The sequence below is a fragment of the Bison bison genome, unplaced genomic scaffold (assembly GCF_000754665.1).
Source record: "Bison bison bison isolate TAMUID 2011002044 unplaced genomic scaffold, Bison_UMD1.0 scf7180017864503, whole genome shotgun sequence".
Taxonomy (NCBI): domain Eukaryota; kingdom Metazoa; phylum Chordata; class Mammalia; order Artiodactyla; family Bovidae; genus Bison; species Bison bison.
Window position 1 is genome coordinate 6,139,255 of NW_011495061.1, and position 22,217 is coordinate 6,161,471.

Here is a 22,217-nt window from a genome sequence, read left to right on the forward strand (position 1 = left end):
GCATAGTTTTCATCTGTGTCTGATAGCAGCATCTGTCTGTGTTTTGCATTCAGATCTTGCTATCCACACAAACATCATGCAGCCAAAGAGTAAGTTGGGATCATAGTACTGGTCTAGTGTTGTCTCTTTTGACTTTATCTACCACTGGCCAGCCTCCAAATTCCCACACAAGAACTTTGGCACTAGAAATATTGTCACATGGTAGAATTTAATGTAAGACACCTATAGTAACTCACTGCATTTTTTTTTAAAGGCTTGCTGGGTCCTTCACTACTTTTGTGAAGTGAAGTTCAAAAGTGACCAGAACTTGCAAACAGCCCTAGAACTGACCCGAAGATGTCTGATAGATGATAGGGAAATGCCTGTTAAAGTGGAAGCTGCCATTGCACTTCAAGTGCTGATCAGCAATCAAGAGAAAGGTAAAAGATTTGTATATGTAAGACATAGTCCTAAAAACTTGACATATTGTCTTCCTTTTTATTTGAAGGTATTTCTTGTTTACTCTTTGGTATATATTGATTCAGGATTTGAGGAGTTTTAGCTGTTGGCACCAGAAGTTTTTTCCTCTTTCTCTTACAGCTAAAGAATATATCACACCATTCATCAGACCCGTCATGCAGGCTCTTCTTCACATTATAAGAGAAACAGAAAATGATGATCTTACCAATGTAATTCAGAAAATGATCTGCGAGTACAGTGAAGAAGTTACTCCTATTGCAGTAGAAATGACACAGCATTTGGTATGTTATTTGATCAGTAATGTATGCATTACTTAGATTACAGCAGGTGTTTTCACAGAGCTTACTGTATATCAGGCATCATTCTAAGTCCTTGATACATATTTTAACTCATTTAATTCTCATACAGTCCTATGTGAGGAATATTCCTATACCGAAAGAAAATGTGAGTTATGAAAAGGTTAATTAACTTGCCCAAGTTAGAAGGGGTGGGGCTCCTTCTAACTTGGAGTGGATTGTCATTTCCTTCTCCAGGGGATCTTGTCAACCAGGAATCAACCCCTCATCTCTTAGTTCTACATTGGCAGCTGGGTTCTTTACTAGTAGTGCCACATGGGAAGCCCCAAATGTCAGCCAGTAATACTAATGTTCATAATATTAAGCATTTTCTATGCCTTGCCTCATTTAATCCTCACAGTATCTCTATGAATATGTCAGGAAAAAGAGGTCAAGTAGTCTGTTTGAAGTGACCCAGTAAGTGGTAGAGCAGTACCATTGACTATATAATATTAATTGATTTGGAAATGCCAGTTGTGCTGTCTTAGAACATTTTAAAAACTATGTTTTAGACAAAAATATGTTTATACTGCTTTAAGGGCAAAGCTTAATTATATTCTCTTCAATGTAGGCAATGACTTTTAATCAAGTAATCCAGACTGGGCCAGATGAAGAAGGAAGTGATGATAAAGCAGTTACTGCTATGGGAATCCTGAATACCATCGACACGCTTCTTAGTGTAGTTGAAGATCATAAAGAAGTAAGAAAATAATCCAGTGCTATAAAGTTTTAGGGAATTTCAAGCCATTCTTCATCAGTTGTTCTGTGCTTTTGGGGGGCCTCTGACGTATAGTCTTTGGTCATCTTCTCACATACCTTGATTTTTGCTATCTTTTAACTAGTAGTACCCTTTTCATAGTACCTTATAAATATTTTAGAAGAAATAGGAGGGAGGTATTTGTATCTTTGCCTCAAAGCTCTGAGTTTGGGGTTACCTTTCTCAGATCTAAAAAGTATAGTGAAAAAAGAAACAAAAAACAAAAAAAAACAAACAAAAGTATAGTGATTCCTAGGAAAACTTACTCTCACTAGTTTTTCTTTTTAATAAATAAATTTTTTAGTTAGGGTATAATCCGTATAACATATACCACCTTAACCATTTTTAGGTGTACACTGTATGTATTCCAAATGGATGTCCTGCTTCCTGCACTTTTTAACATTATGATGACTGTTAGGAATTTGGGATCCAATTGAGGATCATACTGATAATTAAAGGGGAATTTGTATATTCTATCTATCTTGTATGACTTGGGTGCACTGCTCACTGTTAGATAAATGGAGCTGACTTAAAAATTACTGGGAGTGGTAGGATTAATACCTTCTTTTAAATAATTTTTCAGTAAGCTATTGATTTGTATCTCTGTTAACTTCACTTACATTTGGCTGAATTATAAGATTTTAGTCTCTGCAGAATGATGTGGCTCCATTTTTCTAGGAAATTTTTTTTTCTTATAGTAAACTATACTTGTTATTTCTTGTTTGTCTGATTGTAATGGTATTAAGTTTCATTCCCAGATTGATTCACAATTTTGAAACATTCCATTTTGAAACAAAGGCTTAAAATAATTTGTTGACAATATTGACTTTACATGTAAATGCATTGAATTATTATATTATTTAATAATTCACTCAGTGTGCTGCAATTCCATATGATTTTTTTCTTCTCTTTTAGATAACCCAGCAGCTTGAAGGAATCTGCTTGCAGGTCATTGGAACTGTTTTACAGCAGCATGTCTTAGGTAGGTACCTCTGATTGTTCTAAGAATATCCTACTATTTCATATGAGCAAGCATTGTCCTAATGACTTGGTACTCTCTTTTAGAATTCTATGAGGAGATCTTCTCTTTAGCACACAGTTTGACATGTCAACAAGTGTCTCCACAGATGTGGCAGTTACTACCTCTGGTATTTGAGGTTTTTCAGCAAGATGGTTTTGATTACTTTACAGGTAGGTGAAATCATCATAGAAATACTTAGGGTTCCCCCTGTTTGTATTCAGTTTTAGTATATCACTTGAACACAAAGTTTTGCATATTCTTAAATGCTTCCTTGTTTGGATAAGTTATCAGTAGTAATTAATGCTCCAAGATGACCCTAGCTTTGATTTCCATTATACATTTTGTTTTAGTTATCACTTGAGATTTTTTTCACTAAAACACATATTCTTAAGTTTCTGTTTCCTTTCAGTCTTCTTTGTATAATCTTTAACATAATCTTTATGTTTACTAAATATGAAGGAATATACTTTAATAATAGGCTCATTTTTACATTTAATTACAAATTAATAATTAAAAGTGAATGTTAGGGATAAAACATTCAGACTTGCTTCTTTTTCTTAGATTTTTCAGAAACACAGCATTTATGTTAGTAAAGATATTTAACTTACATTTTTTATTAATACAGATATGATGCCTCTGCTTCATAATTATGTAACAGTTGATACAGACACACTTCTATCTGATACCAAGTACCTTGAAATGATATACAGTATGTGCAAAAAGGTAGGTCACCCTAATACAAGAACATGTGAGGCTTATATTATAAAAAGTACAAAATTGTAAAGAGACATGATACTACATTATGGTAAATATCATATGAGTTTGACATAATAAGGGTTATTTAAAAGTTATCAACAAAATGGCTTTGATTCCTAGATCTCTCATTGATGACTTTGACAAGTATTTATGTCTACCTTCTGGTATTTAATTAGAGCTACGTTTCTTGATTTTAGTGCCTGGATCTTATCTTAGCTTGTTCCCTGCTAAGTTTTGAATCAAAAGAAGAAAAGGCCAGAAATGATCAACAGTGTTTTATAAAGAACATTCTCAGACTCAAAGATACAGAAAAGAAACTAATGGTTACCAAAAGGGGAGGGAGGGTATAAATTATGAGATTGGGATTAACAGATACGATCTACTGTATATAAAATTAATAAACAACAAGCTTCTGCTGATGTTCAAATAAATAATAAACCATAATGGAAAATAATATGAAAAAGAACATGTATATGTATTAATGACTTCGCTGGTGGCTCAGTTGGTAAAGAATCTGCCTGCAGGAAACCCAGGTTCAGTCCCTCGGTGGGGAAGATCTCCTGGAGAAGGAAATGGCAACCCACTCCAGTATTCTTGCCTGGAAAATCTCATGGACAGAGGAGCGTAACAGGCTACAGTTCATGGGGTCACGAAGAGTTGGACACATCTTAGCGACTAAACCATACTATGTGTAAGTGAATCAACTTTGCTCTACACCAGAAATGAATACAACATTGTAAATCAACTACTTCAATAAGGGAAAAAAAAGAAAGGAACTCCTTGGAGGCTGTGGGTTTGCAGTAGCTGTACAGTATTAGTAAATAGCAAGATTATAAAATCTGAAGGTTCATTTTTAAAAAGTCAAAAGTACTAGGCCATTTTTGGAAAATCATAAGATACATATACATGGTGAATGTTGCCTTTTTTTTTTTTCCTCTTTAGAAGTAGGAGATAAAATGATTGATTGGGGTCCTTTGATATCAGAGTCAGTGTAATTGGTAACATGAGTTCCTTACATTATTTGTTGAGAACTCTCAGTCTGTTATTTAAAACCAGACATTAAAAAATGATTTTCCTCCATGAAGTTTTTAGATGTGTTTGTCATCCTCATTCTTTCTGAACACTTAGTTGCAGAATAATCTAGTTATGTTATTATTTATTGCTAATTGTTTATGTTGATGTTCTAGGAACAGAGATAGCTATGCCATCTATACTCCAATTTTAAAACACTTATCCTTAACCTTTTGATTCCTCTAGTGCTAATGAGCATGTGAATTACATGCTTTTATTTCTTCTCTGGGGACAACTTCTGCCATCAGCAGACTGCCTTTTCATCCTGCTCATCTCACAATCCATTGCCAGTATTTTTTTTTTTTAGACACAGTGGTTGTCAACTTGTTACAGTCCGGAATGGCACAACAGGGGAGGGCCTTTGATTATTTGGACCAATGTTACAAACAACTCCAAATCCTTACAGTTCTTTAGACTGTAGTCTGTGCAATCACTCATATTTATTTATTAGACTCTCTTAAATACTTAAGCAGTTACAGACTGATTTAAAGGTTTTGAGACGCCTCCTTGCAGTTTATATTTTGTGTTGATCAGGTTCTTACAGGAGTTGCAGGAGAAGATGCAGAGTGTCATGCAGCAAAATTGCTAGAGGTCATCATTCTGCAGTGCAAAGGGCGTGGCATTGACCAGGTCAGTGAAGCCATTAATGATTCAGATTGCAGGATTCAGAGAAGGAATCTTTCCTTCCGCTTTTTGTTTTTGGGCATTTGTTATATATATATATTGTATGTTGTTTATTATGACACCAAGATAACATGTTAAAATTGTTTAAAATTTAACCAATATTTAATAGTGATCATATATTTAATATGTATGGAAATAAACAAAATGATTACCACAGTAAGGTTAGTCAGTAGGAATATTTTGAATCCGTGATTGCTCTTGTGGTGGGGCTCTCATATCAGTGAAGACTGATTTTTCTCTAAAATTGGATTTCCCACTGAAATGCTTCAGCAATAAAAATTATTGGATCATTTAATGGAAAAGGGTTTAGTTGAGGAAACCAGAAAATTAATATGGTTAGGATAGTTAATGCCTGCTGTTACTGACAGTTTTGAAATGTTTTGTTCTTTCTCTATAGTGTATTCCCTTATTTGTGGAAGCAGCTTTAGAGAGGCTGACGAGAGAGGTGAAGACAAGTGAACTTCGAACAATGTGCCTGCAAGTTGCCATTGCAGCTTTGTATTACAATCCACACCTACTTCTCAATACCTTAGAAAATCTTCGCTTCCCTAATAATGTTGAACCAGTTACAAATCATTTTATTACACAATGGCTTAATGATGTTGATTGTTTCTTGGGGTAAGTGACATGTACTGGGTCTTTGTTTATATAACTTTGTGAGGAACTGTGCAAAATTTTTTTAAGGAAAAGAAGAAAATATTTATTTTATTTTTTTCAGGCTTCACGACAGAAAGATGTGTGTTCTGGGCCTGTGTGCTCTTATTGATATGGAACAAATACCACAAGTTTTAAATCAGGTTTCTGGACAGATTTTGCCAGCTTTTATTCTTTTATTTAATGGATTAAAAAGAGCTTATGCCTGCCATGCAGAACACGAGAATGACAGTGACGATGACGATGAAGCTGAAGATGATGATGAAACGGGTAAGGGATTTGCAGTGTAGGAAGCCAGTCTTATTACCTAGTTAGAAATATCACTGGACTTATTCCTTTAGCCCTTCTTCTAATGAAATGTGGGATCATAGCTAAATATTTACACGTTCATTCATTCATAGACTGTTACTAGATTCCCACTGGAGTGTAAGGTCCATGAGGGCAGAACTTTGAGCTGTATCTCCATTACATAAAGCAGTTCTAGGCAAAAATGGCACCCCACTCCAGTACTCTTGCCTGGAAACTCCCATAGACGGAGGAGCCTGGAAGGCTGCAGTCCATGGGGTCGTTAAGAGTCAGACACGACTGAGCGACTTCACTTTCACTTTTCACTTTCATGCACTGGAGAAGGAAATGGCAACCCACTCCAGTGTTTTTGCCTGGAGAATCCCAGAGACGGGGTAGTCTGGTGGGCTGCCGTCTGTGGGGGTCGAAGAGAGTCAGACATGACTGAAGCGATGCAGCAGCAGCAGGCAAAAATGATTTTTGGTTTGGGGTTTTTAGTGTTTGTGAGCATCTAATACATTTCACCTGTGAGATACTACAGACCACAAGAGTAAAAATAGATGTTGTTTAAGTTATTGTAATGGTTCCAAAATATGATAATTGCCATTTTGGTCTTTTATCATATATTATTTTAGCCAGCCTTTTAAAAAAAATCTCATAAAAGGTATTCCTGTGGAAATAACAAACTATTGCTTTACTATTGGTATTTATTTGGTTTGGTAAATACCATAAGGTTCAGAGCATGCCAAGTGCTGGCTCTCATTCAGTCCATTTTCCAATTTTAGAATCTATATATAATATTAGAATACTGGAATCTAGATTATTAACAATTGTAGTTTTCTTAGATTTCTGTGAGAATTTTTTTCTATTTATTGCTGAATGTGTATTTAAACACCAATTCCTGGAACTCTCCCTTGAATTATTCAGTTGTGATTTTCCAACAATGATCATTGTCAGTGAGTTAAAATGAGTAACAGAATATTTCAGTGTTAACAAGAGCACCTTTTTATGACTTGGCAGAGGAACTGGGCAGTGATGAAGATGATATTGATGAAGATGGACAAGAATATTTAGAGATTCTGGCTAAGCAGGCGGGTGAAGATGGAGATGAGGAAGATTGGGAAGAAGATGATGCTGAAGAAACTGCCCTGGAAGGCTATTCTACAATCATTGATGATGAAGATAACCCTGTTGATGAGTATCAGATATTTAAAGCTATATTTCAGAGTAAGTTTACTTGTTCTATGTAATTCAGATAGTTCCATATGACCCATTTTCCTGAATCAAACTGTTCTTCTTTATGTCTGCCCCCTAAGGAAGAGATTGGGGTATATCAAACCCAAACTAGAATACGATTTAGGATTGTTAGGCAAAGTAACCAAAGTTACTTCTCCTATTGCCTTAGACATTCAGAGTATTTTCCTCATCCTGTTATTTTACTTTTATTTAGACCATAATTTTGAAATAGGCACATCATAGGAAAATTGTATACTTCATTGTAGCCTCCCAGGTTTCCCCAGAAGTATCTACCCTTATGTTTCTTGTGTTTGTGTATTTTTCCCCCTGGCTAAACCTGTGCTTACCTATCTGAGAATTTGACCATTTTTTTTACATGTATAGTCTTGGGAATCTTTATTCTTTTCTCCTGCTTCACAATGTGTGGCTATAGACTGCTAGGTGCCACTTTTTGTTTTTGATAATCATTTACTTGGATTTCAACAAAATACAACATCAGTATTCTTTAACCTAGCTTAAGAAATTTAAATTGACACTATATTTGAACCTCCTTTCCTTCCAGTTAACTACTTTCCTAGTTTATCATCCCTATACATTATGAATTTTGATGTAGAATAAATTCTCTGATAAGCAAAGCATTAATCTTCCAAGCCCATGACAAAGCAGTTTTGATGCAAGGTTGCGGAAATGCAAGTAATTGTTTTGGGGCTATGTGGCAGGCTGTTAAAATTGATTGAAGTGCCAAGAACTGACTGGCTTTTGTCCTTGACTGTGTATTTTGTATACTTAAACACATGTTAATTCCTAAATGATGGTTTATAATAGAAGGCTCATGCACAGTAAAGGCAATAAAGTAGAATATCATGAGGAAATGAGTTTTCATTCTTGGGAATTACTCTGTAAAAATTTTTTATTTTGTGGAAAGCCTTTATAGAGAACATTTCTCTCACTCACTCACCATCCACACAAACCCCTTTCTGTAGCTAATTGAAACACAGACATATATAGTTAGACTTGTTACCATTATGTATCAACTTATCTAGTGCGTGTTTTCATTAAACAGTGAGATTTTTAACACCTGGTCTTGTGATATGCTGGGAAATTTTGTTATTCCTTCTTTCGGGTTGTATTTGACCATTATTTAGACTATAATATAAAAATATGTGAGTACTGCAGAGTACCTTTCTATGGAAAGACTACATATATTTAAGAAAGATTTTTGAATAAGAAATGCAGAAAAAAATAATTTACTTTGTACCATTCATCTCTTTTTTAAGGTTTCTGGGTTTTGTTTTTTAATGTAGGAGTTTGAGAATTATATCTAGAATGTGGGAATGTGTCCATTTTTAAGTTGCTTTAACTCTGAATCTTCTAAGGAGTTTGAGTTAACTTTATTTCTAGTTTCCCTACTTTGTTACTTGTTAGATAACAACTGATTTAGGCTCTATTTACTAACGGTGAGGATTTTGAGCATGATTAGATTTTTGAGGCATAATGCTAAACCATAGCTTTTTCCCCTGTATGTTTTTCTCACAAACAATTTAAAATACTGTAGGTAATTATTGGGAAAATATAAACGAGATCAGAATTTCAGTACTGGAGGTAGAGTAGAGGGAATAGAATAGTAGAGAACTACCAGGACTCTTACCGCCCTTTTTTACCTTGTTTTCTTTTTGATAGCTATACAAAATCGTAATCCTGTGTGGTATCAGGCTCTGACTCATGGTCTTAATGAAGAACAAAGAAAACAGTTACAAGATATAGCGACTCTAGCTGATCAAAGAAGAGCAGCCCATGGTATGTTACTTGACCCTCTTTAATGCAATTAATAACTTTGATACAGCTTTAAAATTTAAATTTGGTGATTTAAATTATGTAAAAGCTACAGTTGTTGGAAGTGATAAGAAATTCACTCCAATCTGTAGGAATGAGATGAATTTTGGTTTTGGCCACAATTTCTTAATTTTAAGTGTAGTTGAAGACTATAATAAGGTTGCTAAACCTCATGAGGCTGGTTTGATAGTGGAAAATTCTGAAAACTGCCGTTTCTTAAAAGTATATTAAAGACATACATCATTTCTTTTCATCAGTAAACGTTTCATGCTTAACGATATATAAATGCTTTTCAATATAGGATATTTTAGGTAATACACATTCTAACAGTTTTGTAGGTCTTAATAACTGTGAGTAAGACTAGTTTTATATTCAGCGAGGGTCCTCCTTATAAAAAAGGAAGTATTTATACCTCCTTTCTAAAGTATTTATATTTGAATTTGCTTGCAGTAAATTCATTAGCTGTTACTACCTTTGGATTTGGATCTATTGATTCACTGTTTGACTCAAAATAGGGTGTTTAAAGATTTTTCTTTTTAAACAATGGGAAGTAAAAATTGCCTAAGAAGTCTACAGCATACAGGAGAGTTCATCTTCTCTACATATTACACACTTCTCTTCTTTACATATGGAGGGAGAACAGAGACCAAAGTTTGGAACTTCCTGGCTAATATTGGTGGTTTAGCTGTTGTTAATGTCTATTGGTTCCTTCTGTTCTCCAAAGTAGTAAGCTGATCGAATGCTCTACCAAACGTTTACTTTTTGTTTTTCTAGAATCCAAAATGATTGAGAAACATGGAGGATACAAATTCAGTGCTCCAGTCGTGCCAAGTTCTTTCAATTTTGGAGGCCCGGCACCAGGGATGAATTGAGTTACCACTTTCCTTCCTGCAGTGTGATTGTAGTGAAGAGCTTGTGTTCCTCCTAGTAGCGGTTCCAGAACTGGTTCATGTTATCTACTCTAAACTAATTGATCAATAGATGGACAAAGAAACCCCAGAAGGTGGGACTTGATCATGCAACTTGGCACTGAAAATGAAACTAGAGGGATTTTGGCCGGGGAGGGAGGTAACTTGGGGGGTAGGGAGTATTTTCTTTATTTTTTGAAGAAAGTAAGGATTTGACTGAAAGTTCAAGTGACACTGTGGAAATCTGCAACAGGAGGGGATGTCATGAAGGCAGCTTTTCTTTTTCTGAGGAAAAAAATAGGCATGGGCTACAGGACTATTTAAAATGTCTCATTTACAGTATAAGCTCAAAGGTAGATGTAATTTTTACACCTATGAGTATTTGTCCAATTTCTGTCTCTCCTTCACCATTGGGTATCTATTCTTTATATGTAAATAAGATAAGGTAATGGATAGCCTTATTCAATCTTCATCATTTTCATTCATCAAAGATTGTTCCTATGTAGATTATTGGACATTTATTGTAGCACTACATAACTGATTAAAAAAAAATCTGTAAATGAATTAGCACTTTCATATTGAAACAAGCCTGCTAGCCTATGTATAAAATAGCAAAATGTTTGCTGTTTATAAAAAGATGGGATGTAATGGGGTGGGGGGCAGGGGTAATTTCAAGTTATTAATTTAAAAATGAATTAGCAATTTTGTACCTGGTGACTTTGTGGTGCACTCACCTCTGATAGTGACTTGAATTCGGTATGTTAAAAGGGGTTAGTGATATTTCATTGCTGCTAAAAATGGCAACTCCCTCTGTGTCCTGTTTTTTTCTTAAAGCTCTCAGTGTACAAGTGGATATTTGGGTACAAGACCTTACTGTAACAAAGAGGAAAGGTGATATTTGAAGCATGTAAATTGGATATAAAGTTCTACTCTTAAAGAGTTGATCAAAGAGTATGACTAAACATCTATATATGCAATCTATTAAAAGAACTTAATTCGGCTCTTATGTCTTGATTTGATTGCAGTTTTTTTCTAATTATAAATTTTTTCCTCATTGATCTATTTTTATCCTATAACTAGAAAGAATAGGAAATGCACACTTTTAAAATTGACATTAACACCTGCCCACCTCCCTTTCCCATCTCCTCTGCCCCTCTTGTTGATGCTGGTATCTGATAGGCTGAAGGCACAGGGTTCCCTCCAAAAACCACTGTTGATACCACTGCAAAAACAAGCCAGCAACAAGACAACATGGAGAGGTTGGCTTGCTTCCCTCTCTTCTAACTGCATGTTCAAAAATAAGCTTTTATTGATCTTGAACATCTGTCAGATGAGTCATACATTGGGTTATTTTTTTATATACATGTATACACACAATATTTCAAATTGAAAGCAACATCTCAATGGATTCAAAACTATTGAGTGCTGTTGTCTATAACAGACTAGAAAATTTGTAAATGTAAAAATGAAACAAATGCACATATTATTTAAAATGCATAATGAAAACCCATTGGTGTTGTGTTTTTCTTGTATGCCAGTAATTAAGCCACTACTGTTGGCATTGTTTGGTTTTCTATTTTAACACTGAAGGAGTGAAAGTATTTCCTATATTTATGAATTTACTATGAAAATCTTGGCAAAAAAAGAAAAAAATGTTTATCTGAAATGTGTGGGTGAAAATTGTTAATCAAGTGTGTTTCTACTTTTTCGCCCCAAGTTGAACACCATCTGTAAACCCTAGGTTGCTTCAGGGGATTTCATTATTACATAAAAGTCATAAAATTAAAATGGGGTAGTTGTATATATGCAACATTATGTACAGAGGGGAAGTGCTGAATAGTATTAAACATTTTTGTCTTCCTTTACCTTTTATCCCCTACCTAATATCTAGTCTACTTTTTTAAATTTCAAATTTCACTGCTCTTTGAATTGATAATTTCAATTTTCACATTGTTACTGGAAACCATATTAATAAAGGTTTTAGTTATTCCCATGCACAGTATGAAAATTCTCGGTTGCTGAGATTTTGTTTCAAGAAAATGTATTGGCATGTCTTTGAGATCAAGTTTTATTGTCTCCTCTGTCATACAATCCAAACTAATCTACATTTATGAATTTTTGACTGAAATGAAAGACCTTAAAATTAAACTATATTTAATATTAAATATTGTTCAAATGGTAGTTTCTAATGCATCAAATATACCTCGATTATTTTCAGTATTTCCTTAAATATGACATCAAGTTAGAGTTTCTTATAGATTATGAATCTTGATAATGTATCAGTGTTTTTAAATAAGGTTATAGGACTTTTAGATAACTTTTTGAGAGTAGTATTTATAAACTTGTAATTAGTTGCATGTGGATTTTATTTATTTCTTTAACATACAGCATTTCCCACAGTTTCACTAATCTATAACTTATTTTTTAATTTATACAAGTTAATTCTGATTTTGTTTGGGTTTCAGTATGTCTTTTTTAATGGCTGACATTAGCATAAAATCTTCACTTTTTTGTAAACCTAAGCCATCCATTTTTATAAAAGCTATTCGTTTATCAGTATTAAATAAAAGATGTTAATCTATTTCTCTGCAGGTAACAGAATGGTGATTACTAATCTACATGCCTTACCAGGATAATGACTGCTATGTTCACCTCTTGAAGAGACCAGAGTGTAGAGCAGGGGTGGCCATACCACAGCGCTGTGGCTATGTTCAGTTCCAGATATAGTCCCTGAAGCAAGCATTTAGAAAAAGTTAATAGGGATTATATTAATATACACCATGTCTTTGGGAGGATTTAGCACAATGGCTTAAGCATAGTAGGCATTCCATAAGTGCTTGTGAAATAAATGACCTAAACTTACATTAAAACATTGGTTATAAAAATGTCAGTTCTGTTCTATGTAATTTTAAGTTTTGGTGAATGTTGATCCCTTCTGAAGTTGAGGTTTTACCGTTGATGAGGTTGGCCACCCTTGCAGTAATAGCATTTTACTTCGGTGCATGTGGTTTTTACAAACGGAAACTAGATATAATAGAAATCCAGAATTTTGTTACTATGAGAGGAATATCTTTTAAGTAACTTTTTGAGAGGTAATTCCCCCTTTAGTTTTTTTTTTAGAGCACGGGTGATAGGTAGAAATTTGTCAATTATATTTGGTATCTGAATCCTATATTTAAGTGCTTCCTGCTGCTGCTGCTGCTAAGTCACTTCAGTTGTGTCCGACTCTGTGCTTCCTACCAGAGTCTTTTTTAAAATTTCCTTTTAACATCCTTTTAATAAACTCAAAAAGGAATTTCCTCAATCTGAAAGAAAGGCTCAAACTAATGGACTTAATAATGAGAGTAAAAACCCTTCCCCCTAAGATCAAAAATGCCCCTGTTGCCCCTTCTGTTTAGCATTGTACATAGGGTTTTGTTTATTGTTGTTCCATTGCTACTGTGTCCGACTCTGACCCCATGATCTGCAGAACGCTAGGCTCCTCTCTGTCCTCCACTTTCTCCCCGAGTTTGCTCAAATTCATGTCTGTTGAGTCAGTGATGCTATCTAACTATTTCGTCCTCTCCTTTTGCCTTCAATCTTTCAATAAGGGTTTAGCCAGGGCAGTTAGGGAGGAAGAAATAAGACATCCAGTGGGAAAGGAAGAAGTAAAATGTATTCTCAGATGACTGATGTCACAGAAAACCCCGAAGAATCCACACACAAAGAGCTAATGACTTCAAGTTTGCAAGGCATAAGATTAATATACAAATACACAGTTGTATTTCTATACAGCAGCAGTGAAATTAAGAAAATTACATTTACACTGTTGTTTAGTCACTAAATTATGTTCGGCTCTTGCCACCCCATGGACTGTAACCCGTCAGGCTCCTCAGTCAATAGGATTTCCCAGGCAAGCATACTGCAGTGCAGTGGGCTGTCATTTCCTTCTCCAGGGGATCTTCCCAACACAGGGATTGAAGTCTGCTGCTTGGTTGGCAGGTTCTTTACCACTGAGCCATCACCTAGTAAGAATAGGTAACCTTTTTTTTCTTTTTTTGCTGTAACTTCTGGCTTCTGGGATTTTAGTTCCCCAATCAGGGATTGAACACATGCCCTTGGCAGTTAAAGCACAGAGTCCTAACCACTGACCACCAGGGAATTCCCAAGGATAGATACCTTCTACTGACCAAAGGAATAGAATTGAGAGTCTAGAAATAAACATTTAAGTTTATTGTCAATTGATTTTCAACAGGGGCTTCCTAGGGGCTTCCCTCATAGCTCAGTTGGTAAAGAATCTGTCTGCAATGCAGGAGACCCCAGTTCTATTCTTGGGAAGATCTGATGGAGAAGGGATAGGCTACCCACTCCACTATTCTTGGGCTTCCCTTGTGACTTAGCCAGTAAAGAATCCACCTCCAATTTGATCCTTGGGTTGGGAAGATCTGCTGGAGAGGAGAAAGGCTACCCACTCCAGTATTCTGGCCTGGAGAATTTTCATGGGGTCACAAAGAGTCGGATACGACTGAGCAACTTTCATATTCCTAGGTGGCACTAGTGGTAAAGGATCCACCTGCCAATGCAGGAGACATAGGAGACTCAGGTTCTATCTCTGGTTTGAGAAGATCCCCTGGAGGAGGGAGTGGCAACCCACTCCAGTATTCCTGCTGGAGAATACCATGGACAGAGGTGCCTGGTGCGCTATATAATCCATAGGATCACAAACAACTGGACGTGACTGAAGTCACTTAGCACATACTTATGCACAATTTTCAACAAGGGTCCCAAAACCAATGTAGGAAAGAATCTTAAAAATGGCTCTGAGACAGCTGGGCATATTCTTAGGAAAAAATACAGGTGTAACTCGTGGTGACTGAACTAGTTAAGTTTCTTGGATATAACACCAAAGACCAAGAAACAAAAACATGATTTAGATTTCATCAAAACGTTGGTTCAAAGGTTACTTTTGAAAAGTGAAAAGACTCCACAGGATGGGAAAAAATATCTGCTAATCTTGAGTATATGCAGAACTTAACAAGAAAACCCCAATGTAAGAATGGTAAAGAATCCAATTAGACCTTTCTCCAAAGAAATAAATGGCCAGTTATCTTAGGAAATGCTTAACATCTCTAGTCATTCAGTTCAGTTCACTCAGTTGTGTCCAACTTTTGCGACCCCATGCACAGCAGCACACCAGGTTTCCCTGTCCATCACCAACTCCTGGAGCCTGCTCAAGCTCATGTCCGTTAAGTTGGTTGATGCCTTCCATCCATCTCATCCTCTATCGTCCCCTTCTCCTGCCTTCAATCTTTCCCAGGATCAGGGTCTTTTCCAATGAGTCAGTTCTTTGCATCAGGTGCCCAAAGTATTGGAGTTTCAGCTTCAGCATCAGTCCTTCCAATGAATATTCAGGACTTAGGATGGACTGGTTGGATCTCCATGCAATCCAAGGGACCCTCAAGAGTCTTTTCCAACACCACAGTTGAAAAGCATCAATTCTTCAGCCTCAGCTTTATAGTCCAACTCTCACATCCATACGTGACTACTGGAAAAACCATAGCTTTGACTAGACGAACCTTTGTCAGCAAAGTGATGTCTTTGCTTTTTAATATGCTAGTCATTAGGGAAATGCAGATCAGAATTCATGATGCAGTATTCCTTATCTACTATCCTGTTTAATCAAGAAGGTACACAATCACAAGTATTGGTGAGGAAGAAGAGAAATTGTACCCCTGTACAGTGTTGGTACAATATAAAATACTTATCTGTTGTATAAAAGTTTGACGGTTCCTTAAAAGGTTGAAAAGTGTCACCTAAAAATTCCACTCATACACATATATATGTATACACACACACACACATATATATATAATTTGAGAGAATTGAAGCCTATCCACACAAGAACTTGGTGCACAGTTGTTCATACTAGCATTATTATAGCCAAGAGCAGGAAACAATCCAAATAGCCACTGGTGAGTGGATAAACAAAATGTGAAATATCCATGCAATCAGATTTTTGACAGTAAAAAGGAATGATGTGCAATTACACACTACAGAGTGGATGAGCCCTGAAAACAATTCAGACACAAGTCCATATATATGAAATGTCAGGAATGAGCAGATCTGTAGATTAGTAGTCACTGGGACAGGGGTGGGGAGGGATGACGGAATGGAGTGAGTGTGATGGGCGTAGGTTTTCTGTTGGCATGATTAAAGTGTTTCCCATTGGGTACTGGTGATGGTTGAACAGCCTGGTGAATATACTAAAAACTACTGAAGTGCATGTATACTTTAAAATGGTGAGTTTTCTGATATACGAGTATCTCAATTTTCAGTTTTCAGTTTGAAGTTTGTTTAAAGTTCTCTAAAAAGTAATAATGTTTATTCATTAAGTAAGAGCTGCTGCTGCTACTAAGTCACTTCAGTCATGTCCGACTCTGTGCAACCCCATAGACGGCAGCCCACCAGGCTCCCCCATCCCTGGGATTCTCTAGGCAAGAACACTGGAGTGGGTTGCCATTTCCTTCTCCAATGCGTGAAAGTGAAAAGTGAAAGTGAAGTCGCTCAGTCGTGTCCAACTCTTAGCGACCCCATGGACTGCAGCCTTCCAGGCTCCTCCGTCCATGGGACTTTCCAGGCAAGAGTACTGGAGTGGGTTGCCATTGCCTTCTGCGAAGTAAGAGCTAGCTATCCCCGTACATAGGGAAAACTGTCTTAGAGATTGTATTCTGCCAATATTTAGTTATTTGAGCTAACTGCTCTTTTTTTTTTTTTTTTAATCACATCACCCCATCAAACAGCCCTAGCTGGCACTGAACTTTGGCAGGGTGGATAGCAGGAGGAAGAATTCTTAAAAAAAATTTTTTTTCCTGTAAATGCTGCATCTTTGTTATATATTTCAGTGTAATACAGCATTAGAAATTTAACACTGAGCCATCTTTTTTTCCGCCTCCTCCCAAAATTACAGCACCTAGTGTTTTTCTATAAAATGGTATCAATCTTACTGTTTATTTGGAGACAAACGCTTCACTTGGAAAAAAAAAAAACCTTCACCTTGACTTGAGTATGTCTTTTCAGAAAAATAAAAATCATTTTAAAAACAATGGTTTCATTTATAGACTATTCTTTACTGCTGAAGTACTACCTACTGACTATGTATATTAGTGAAACTTGATTTTCCTTTTGTCTAGAATGTTATATTTTAGATTTAAGCAAATGTAATTAGAAGCCAAAAATGACTGCTAGAATCTTACGGAGGAAGCCAATTTCAAAGGAACACCTGGAATCTTCAAGGGCTTTAATTGATAAAATTTTGTAAATAAGAGTTTATTTTCTCTTAGCTTGCCATTAAAATCAAACACATTAACCACAACTAATAACCTTGGAGCTCAGTTATCAGGTGCTATTTTCAAAGATGTAACGAATGAATGGGCTTCTCTGGTGGCTCAGCAGTAATGAATCTGCCAGCCAACACAGGAGGTGCAGGTTCCATCGCTGGGTAGGGAAGATCCCCTGGAGAAGGTAATGGCCAACCACTCCAGGAATCTTGCCTGGGAAATCCCACTACAGAGGAGCCTGGCAGAAGAGAGTCCTGAGGTGGCAAGAGTTGGACACGATTTAGCGACTCATTCAACAACGAATGAATGAATGAATTGGGTTAACAAGTGGTCCATGAGTAGAGCTGGTAAAATGGAAAACTGCACATACTGGAGTTACTATCAATAACTTGAAATGATGGGAGTCCTGCAATTAGCCACTAACAAAACATTACCAGTATTATCAGCACAATGCTTAAGTCAGCATACGTACTGAGAACTATATCTGAGATTGGAAAGGAACGTTTTAAGTAACATATACTTCTACAAGTATATTCTAATAAAGCTCTGATTAATGTTTTCAGTGTAGAAGCCGAGTGAGATTAACTGAGTTTATACTGCAGAGCAAGGATTCTGGGTCCATGAGCCGTATGAAACTGTGATGCCTTTAGTATATTTTTCATAGCTTTCATCTGAATCTCAAAGGAGTTTTCAAAGTGCTTAGAAACCACCGGTGTTGAGCATTAAAGTGAGACTTAGGTAACATCAAGCATTTGAAAAGTACCTCTGATGGGCACTGTGCTACCTTTTTCTACATTCTCATATATCTTCCCAATCAACACTTGTGAAGTTTGTTTTTTATTTATTTGCTCTGGGTCTTAGTTGTAGCATGTGGGATCTAGTTCCCTGATCAGAGATCGAACCCAGGCCTCCTGCATTGGGAGCACAGTCTTAACTACTGGACCACCAGGAAAGTCCCTGAAGTAAGTTTTTATTTTACAAATGGGGCAAGAGTTTCTAAGACAAGTGACACATCTAACAGCCACAGCTTCCAATGAAGAGCAAATGACTAGCTTGTTTTTAAAATCTTTAGCATTTTAAGAAAAAAGACAAAAATTCTTCAGTGTTTGAAAATGAAAGTTGTTCAGTTGTGTTGGACTCTGCCACCCCATGGTCTATACAGTCCTTGGAATTTTCCAGGCCAGAATACCAGAGAATACCAGAAAACTGGTAGCCATTCCCTTCTCCAGGGGATCTTTCCAACCCAGGGATGAAACCCAGGTCTCCCGCATTGCAAGCAGATTCTCCACCAGCTGAGCCACCAGAGAAGCCCTCAGTGTAAGAATTGTAGATTTTTTTCAGTGTTTTAAAAATTGTACAAATTTAGAGGGAAAATGTATTAATAAACCTATTCCAGAAATAATTTGGTAACTCAAAGTCACCTTCTCCTAGACATAGTTACTTTTAAGAGTTGAATGCATTAATTTTTTTGCCGAACCACCAGACTTGTGGGATCTTCGTTTCCTCACCTAGCCCTCAGCAATGAAAGCACGGAGTTCTAACCACTGGACTGCCAGGGCATTCCTTCCACGTTTCTTCTACACATAGAATACTTTAGTAGTTATATTGGTGTGCAAATATGCCCAAATCAACCAATTCTTCAGAAAATTCTGAGTTAAATGTTTTTAAAAACTAATAGTTTTTGAAGGTGGCTAGAACCAGACCACCTGACATGCCTCTTGAGAAACCTATATGCAGGTCAGGAAGCAACAGTTAGAACTGGACATGGAACAACAGACTGGTTCCAAATAGGAAAAGGAGTACATCAAGGCTGCATATTGTCACCCTGCTTATCTAACTTACATGCAGAGTACATCATGAGAAACGCTGGGCTGGAAGAAGCACAAGCTGGAATCAAGATTGTTGGGAGAAATATCAATAACCTCAGATATGCAGATGATATCACCCTTATGGCAGAAAGTGAAGAACTAAAAAGTCTCGATGAAAGTGAAAGAGGAGAGCGAAAAAGTTGGCTTAAAGTTCAACACTCAGAAAACTAAGATCATGGCATCCGGTCCCATCACTTTCTGGGACATAGATGGGGAAACAGTGAAACAGTGTCAGACTTTATTTTGGGGGGCTCCAAGGTCACTGCAGATGGTGACTGCAGCCATGAAATTAAAAGACGCTTACTCCTTGGAAGGAAAGTTATGATCAACCTAGATAGCATATTCAAAAGCAGAGACATTACTTTGCCAACAAAGGTTCGTCTAGTCAAGCCTATGGTTTTTCCTGTGGTCATGTATGGATGTGAGAGTTGGACTGTGAAGAAAGCTGAGCGCCGAAGGACTGATGCTTTTGAACTGTGGTGTTGGAGAAGACTCTTGAGAGTCCCTTGGACTGCAAGGAGATCCAACCAGTCCATTCTAAAGGAGATTAGTCCTGGGTGTTCATTGGAAGGACTGATGGTAAAGCTGGAACTCCAATACTTTGGCCACCTCATGCAAAGAGTTGACTCATTGGGAAAAGACCCTGATGCTGGGAGGGATTGGGGGCAGAAAGGGACGGCAGAGAATGAGATGGCTGGATGGCATCACTGAATCGATGGACATGAGTTTGGGTAAACTCCAGGAGTTGCTGATGGACAGGGAGGCCTGGCGTGCTGCGATTCATGGGGTCGCAGAGAGTCAGATATGACTAAGAACTGAGAATTAAGTTAGCCTGTTTAGAAAACTGGTGAAAAAGTTCAGCTTTGTGGAAAAGCCTGGACTAACAATGATTGGCAGTTAAATGTTTTCAAGCCATTAATTTGTTAAGATGTAATAAGATGAGGAATAGGAGGTGATTCAGGGAAAATCTGGATTATGGATGGCCCTAAATATTACGACATTCGAATTCCGATCTGTAGTCAGTGGTAAACACTGTAACACAAAGTTCTATTATCTGTGACAATATCATTAGTGTATCTTTGTGAATTAAAGTAGAATTATAGCATCCTATTCACCATTATCATTAAATGTTTACAACCACTTAGTAGGTCCCAAGGATAGAAAGATGTCCTGTAACCAAGATCCACAATTACAGGATGATTTTTAACTTCCTTTTTGAGATTCTGTATTACAATGTTTTAACAAACACACTAAAGGTTAGTGACTTAGTAATAAATGACTAAATTCCATAAAAATATTTTGATTCTTTTAATAACATTTCTGATGACAAAATATAGATATAGCATCTGGAAGGTACAGAAGTATAAATTGGAACACTTGTCATCTGAACCCTCTGCTCTGTGAAAAAAGGAGTCTATCCATCGGAAACAAGACTGGAATGAGCCAATTCCTCCAGTTTCAAGCAACTTAATCCAATCTTATGTGTCCCATTTTTTATTCTTATAAGAGAATAAAAGATAGTAACTACTTTAAACTTCTAAAGATCATGTATTCAAAGGACACTCAAAAGTCTCTTCCTTCCAATGGCGTTTGGGCACCAATTAGGCAGCTATACCTTCGTTAGGGTCTGTCTGCCCCTCACTCCCTACCAAAAACAAGGTAACGCTAAAATCTCAAACTAGACTCAAGTGTAAATAAAAACACTGTAATGATCCTGAGGACAGTCCACAATCACCTGAAAGACACTAAATCAAACATTATCCAGCTTTCTCCAATTTTTGTAGCATTACACAAATCTCCAGTTACAGCGGGACCATCCTCTTCATTCTTAGTAACTCAAATCTACACTTGGAACGCCAGATTTAAAAAATCTTGAGTCTACACACTTATCTCATCTTTATTCAGCTTCGTTGCCAAAACACATGAATACATACTGAATACTCCTCAAATGAGACTTGTATTTCCAATAGCTTAAAAAAGCTTGGGTTAAGAGCTACGAGAAACATTACCTAAACTTGACAACTAACTTGCATCCAATCTTAATAGGTACAGGGAGACCCACTCAATCAATGCTTTCCCCACCCTTTTTGACTTTAATTCGCGGCACACACAAGAGGGAAAGTAAAAAAGAAGTTAGCGACACCATTAGAGACGACTTCAAAATTTGAACTTATGCAACACGAAAACGCAAAGCATCCGCAATGTCTCCCAGCAGAGTCCAAGACCACCGCCTCGTTGTCGAGTTTCGCCTGAGCTTCCGCTGAGGCAGGAGGTTCATCCTCCTACCAATGATGACACCCCGGCGACTGGAAAAGCAAAGATAGTCTTGGCAGCCAGTGACAAGGATACGGCAGCTCTCAAAAACCAGAACCTCCATCCAAGATCAAAGGCCTCAGCTGGCACCAAGAGCCCCCAGGGAACTGTGAGCCGTCGCATCCCGTCTCACCCCACCCTACCGACGGGGCAACACTCAGCAATTGCTAGGCAAAGCGCAACCGATCTCCAGAACGCGCTCCAGCAAGCCCACCGGGAGAGCCAAGGCCCCCTCCAAGCCCCTGTGGGGAAAATGGCGCCTGTGAACTCTTCTCCCTCCCGGCTAGTCACAAGGACCAGCCTCCCTCCCTCGCTACAAAATGGCGCCTCCTGCTGGGGCCCCAGAATAGGCATAATTCACTTGTCAGAAAGGCGTTGTCGCGCTGGGATGAGCGGTTCTGTCAACCAGTCAGAAGCAGGAACTTTGGTTCCGCACTTTGGGTAAGCCACTCAGTCGCTGGCTGTAAGGCCAGGCGAGGCTGACGTCAGGTAAGGGGGCGTGGATAAGGCCGTCTTCTTTCGCGTCGCCTTAATTTGAGCCAATGGCAGGCAGGAAGCGTCTAGTGAGTGACGTAATGACAGCCCAATGGAGGCTGGGGGCGGGCCTCAGAGCTACTATGCGGGTTGCGGGGCCTGGGGGCCGGGCGGCTGTTTCCTGTCCTGGTGCATGGTGGTCGGACGAAGGAATTGTTGGAAAATTTTCTCGGAGGTTCGTATATAA

The 22,217-nt window shown here is 37.5% G+C and overlaps 2 protein-coding genes across 3 annotated transcripts in view; both read left to right on the forward strand.

The window, feature by feature from the left end:
- The window catches only part of IPO7 (importin 7), a 45,491-nt gene extending 33,327 nt beyond the window's left edge, over nucleotides 1-12,164 (forward strand). The window contains exons 14-25 of the mRNA XM_010829314.1: nucleotides 254-419; nucleotides 580-740; nucleotides 1,366-1,494; nucleotides 2,467-2,533; nucleotides 2,617-2,742; nucleotides 3,198-3,295; nucleotides 4,934-5,029; nucleotides 5,481-5,701; nucleotides 5,802-6,007; nucleotides 7,043-7,249; nucleotides 8,939-9,055; nucleotides 9,866-12,164. Coding sequence (XP_010827616.1) covers nucleotides 254-419; nucleotides 580-740; nucleotides 1,366-1,494; nucleotides 2,467-2,533; nucleotides 2,617-2,742; nucleotides 3,198-3,295; nucleotides 4,934-5,029; nucleotides 5,481-5,701; nucleotides 5,802-6,007; nucleotides 7,043-7,249; nucleotides 8,939-9,055; nucleotides 9,866-9,963 — 1,692 coding nt within the window. The 3' untranslated portion in view covers nucleotides 9,964-12,164. The remainder of the gene's footprint in view (nucleotides 1-253; nucleotides 420-579; nucleotides 741-1,365; nucleotides 1,495-2,466; nucleotides 2,534-2,616; nucleotides 2,743-3,197; nucleotides 3,296-4,933; nucleotides 5,030-5,480; nucleotides 5,702-5,801; nucleotides 6,008-7,042; nucleotides 7,250-8,938; nucleotides 9,056-9,865) is intronic.
- Nucleotides 12,165-22,109: 9,945 nt separating this feature from the next.
- ZNF143 (zinc finger protein 143) overlaps nucleotides 22,110-22,217 on the forward strand; it is a 68,094-nt gene continuing 67,986 nt past the window's right edge. The window contains exon 1 of one of the 2 annotated variants that reach the window (XM_010829316.1): nucleotides 22,110-22,205. In XM_010829316.1, coding sequence (XP_010827618.1) covers nucleotides 22,164-22,205 — 42 coding nt within the window. In that variant the 5' untranslated portion in view covers nucleotides 22,110-22,163. The remainder of the gene's footprint in view (nucleotides 22,206-22,217) is intronic. The other variant, XM_010829317.1, reaches the window with a different exon arrangement.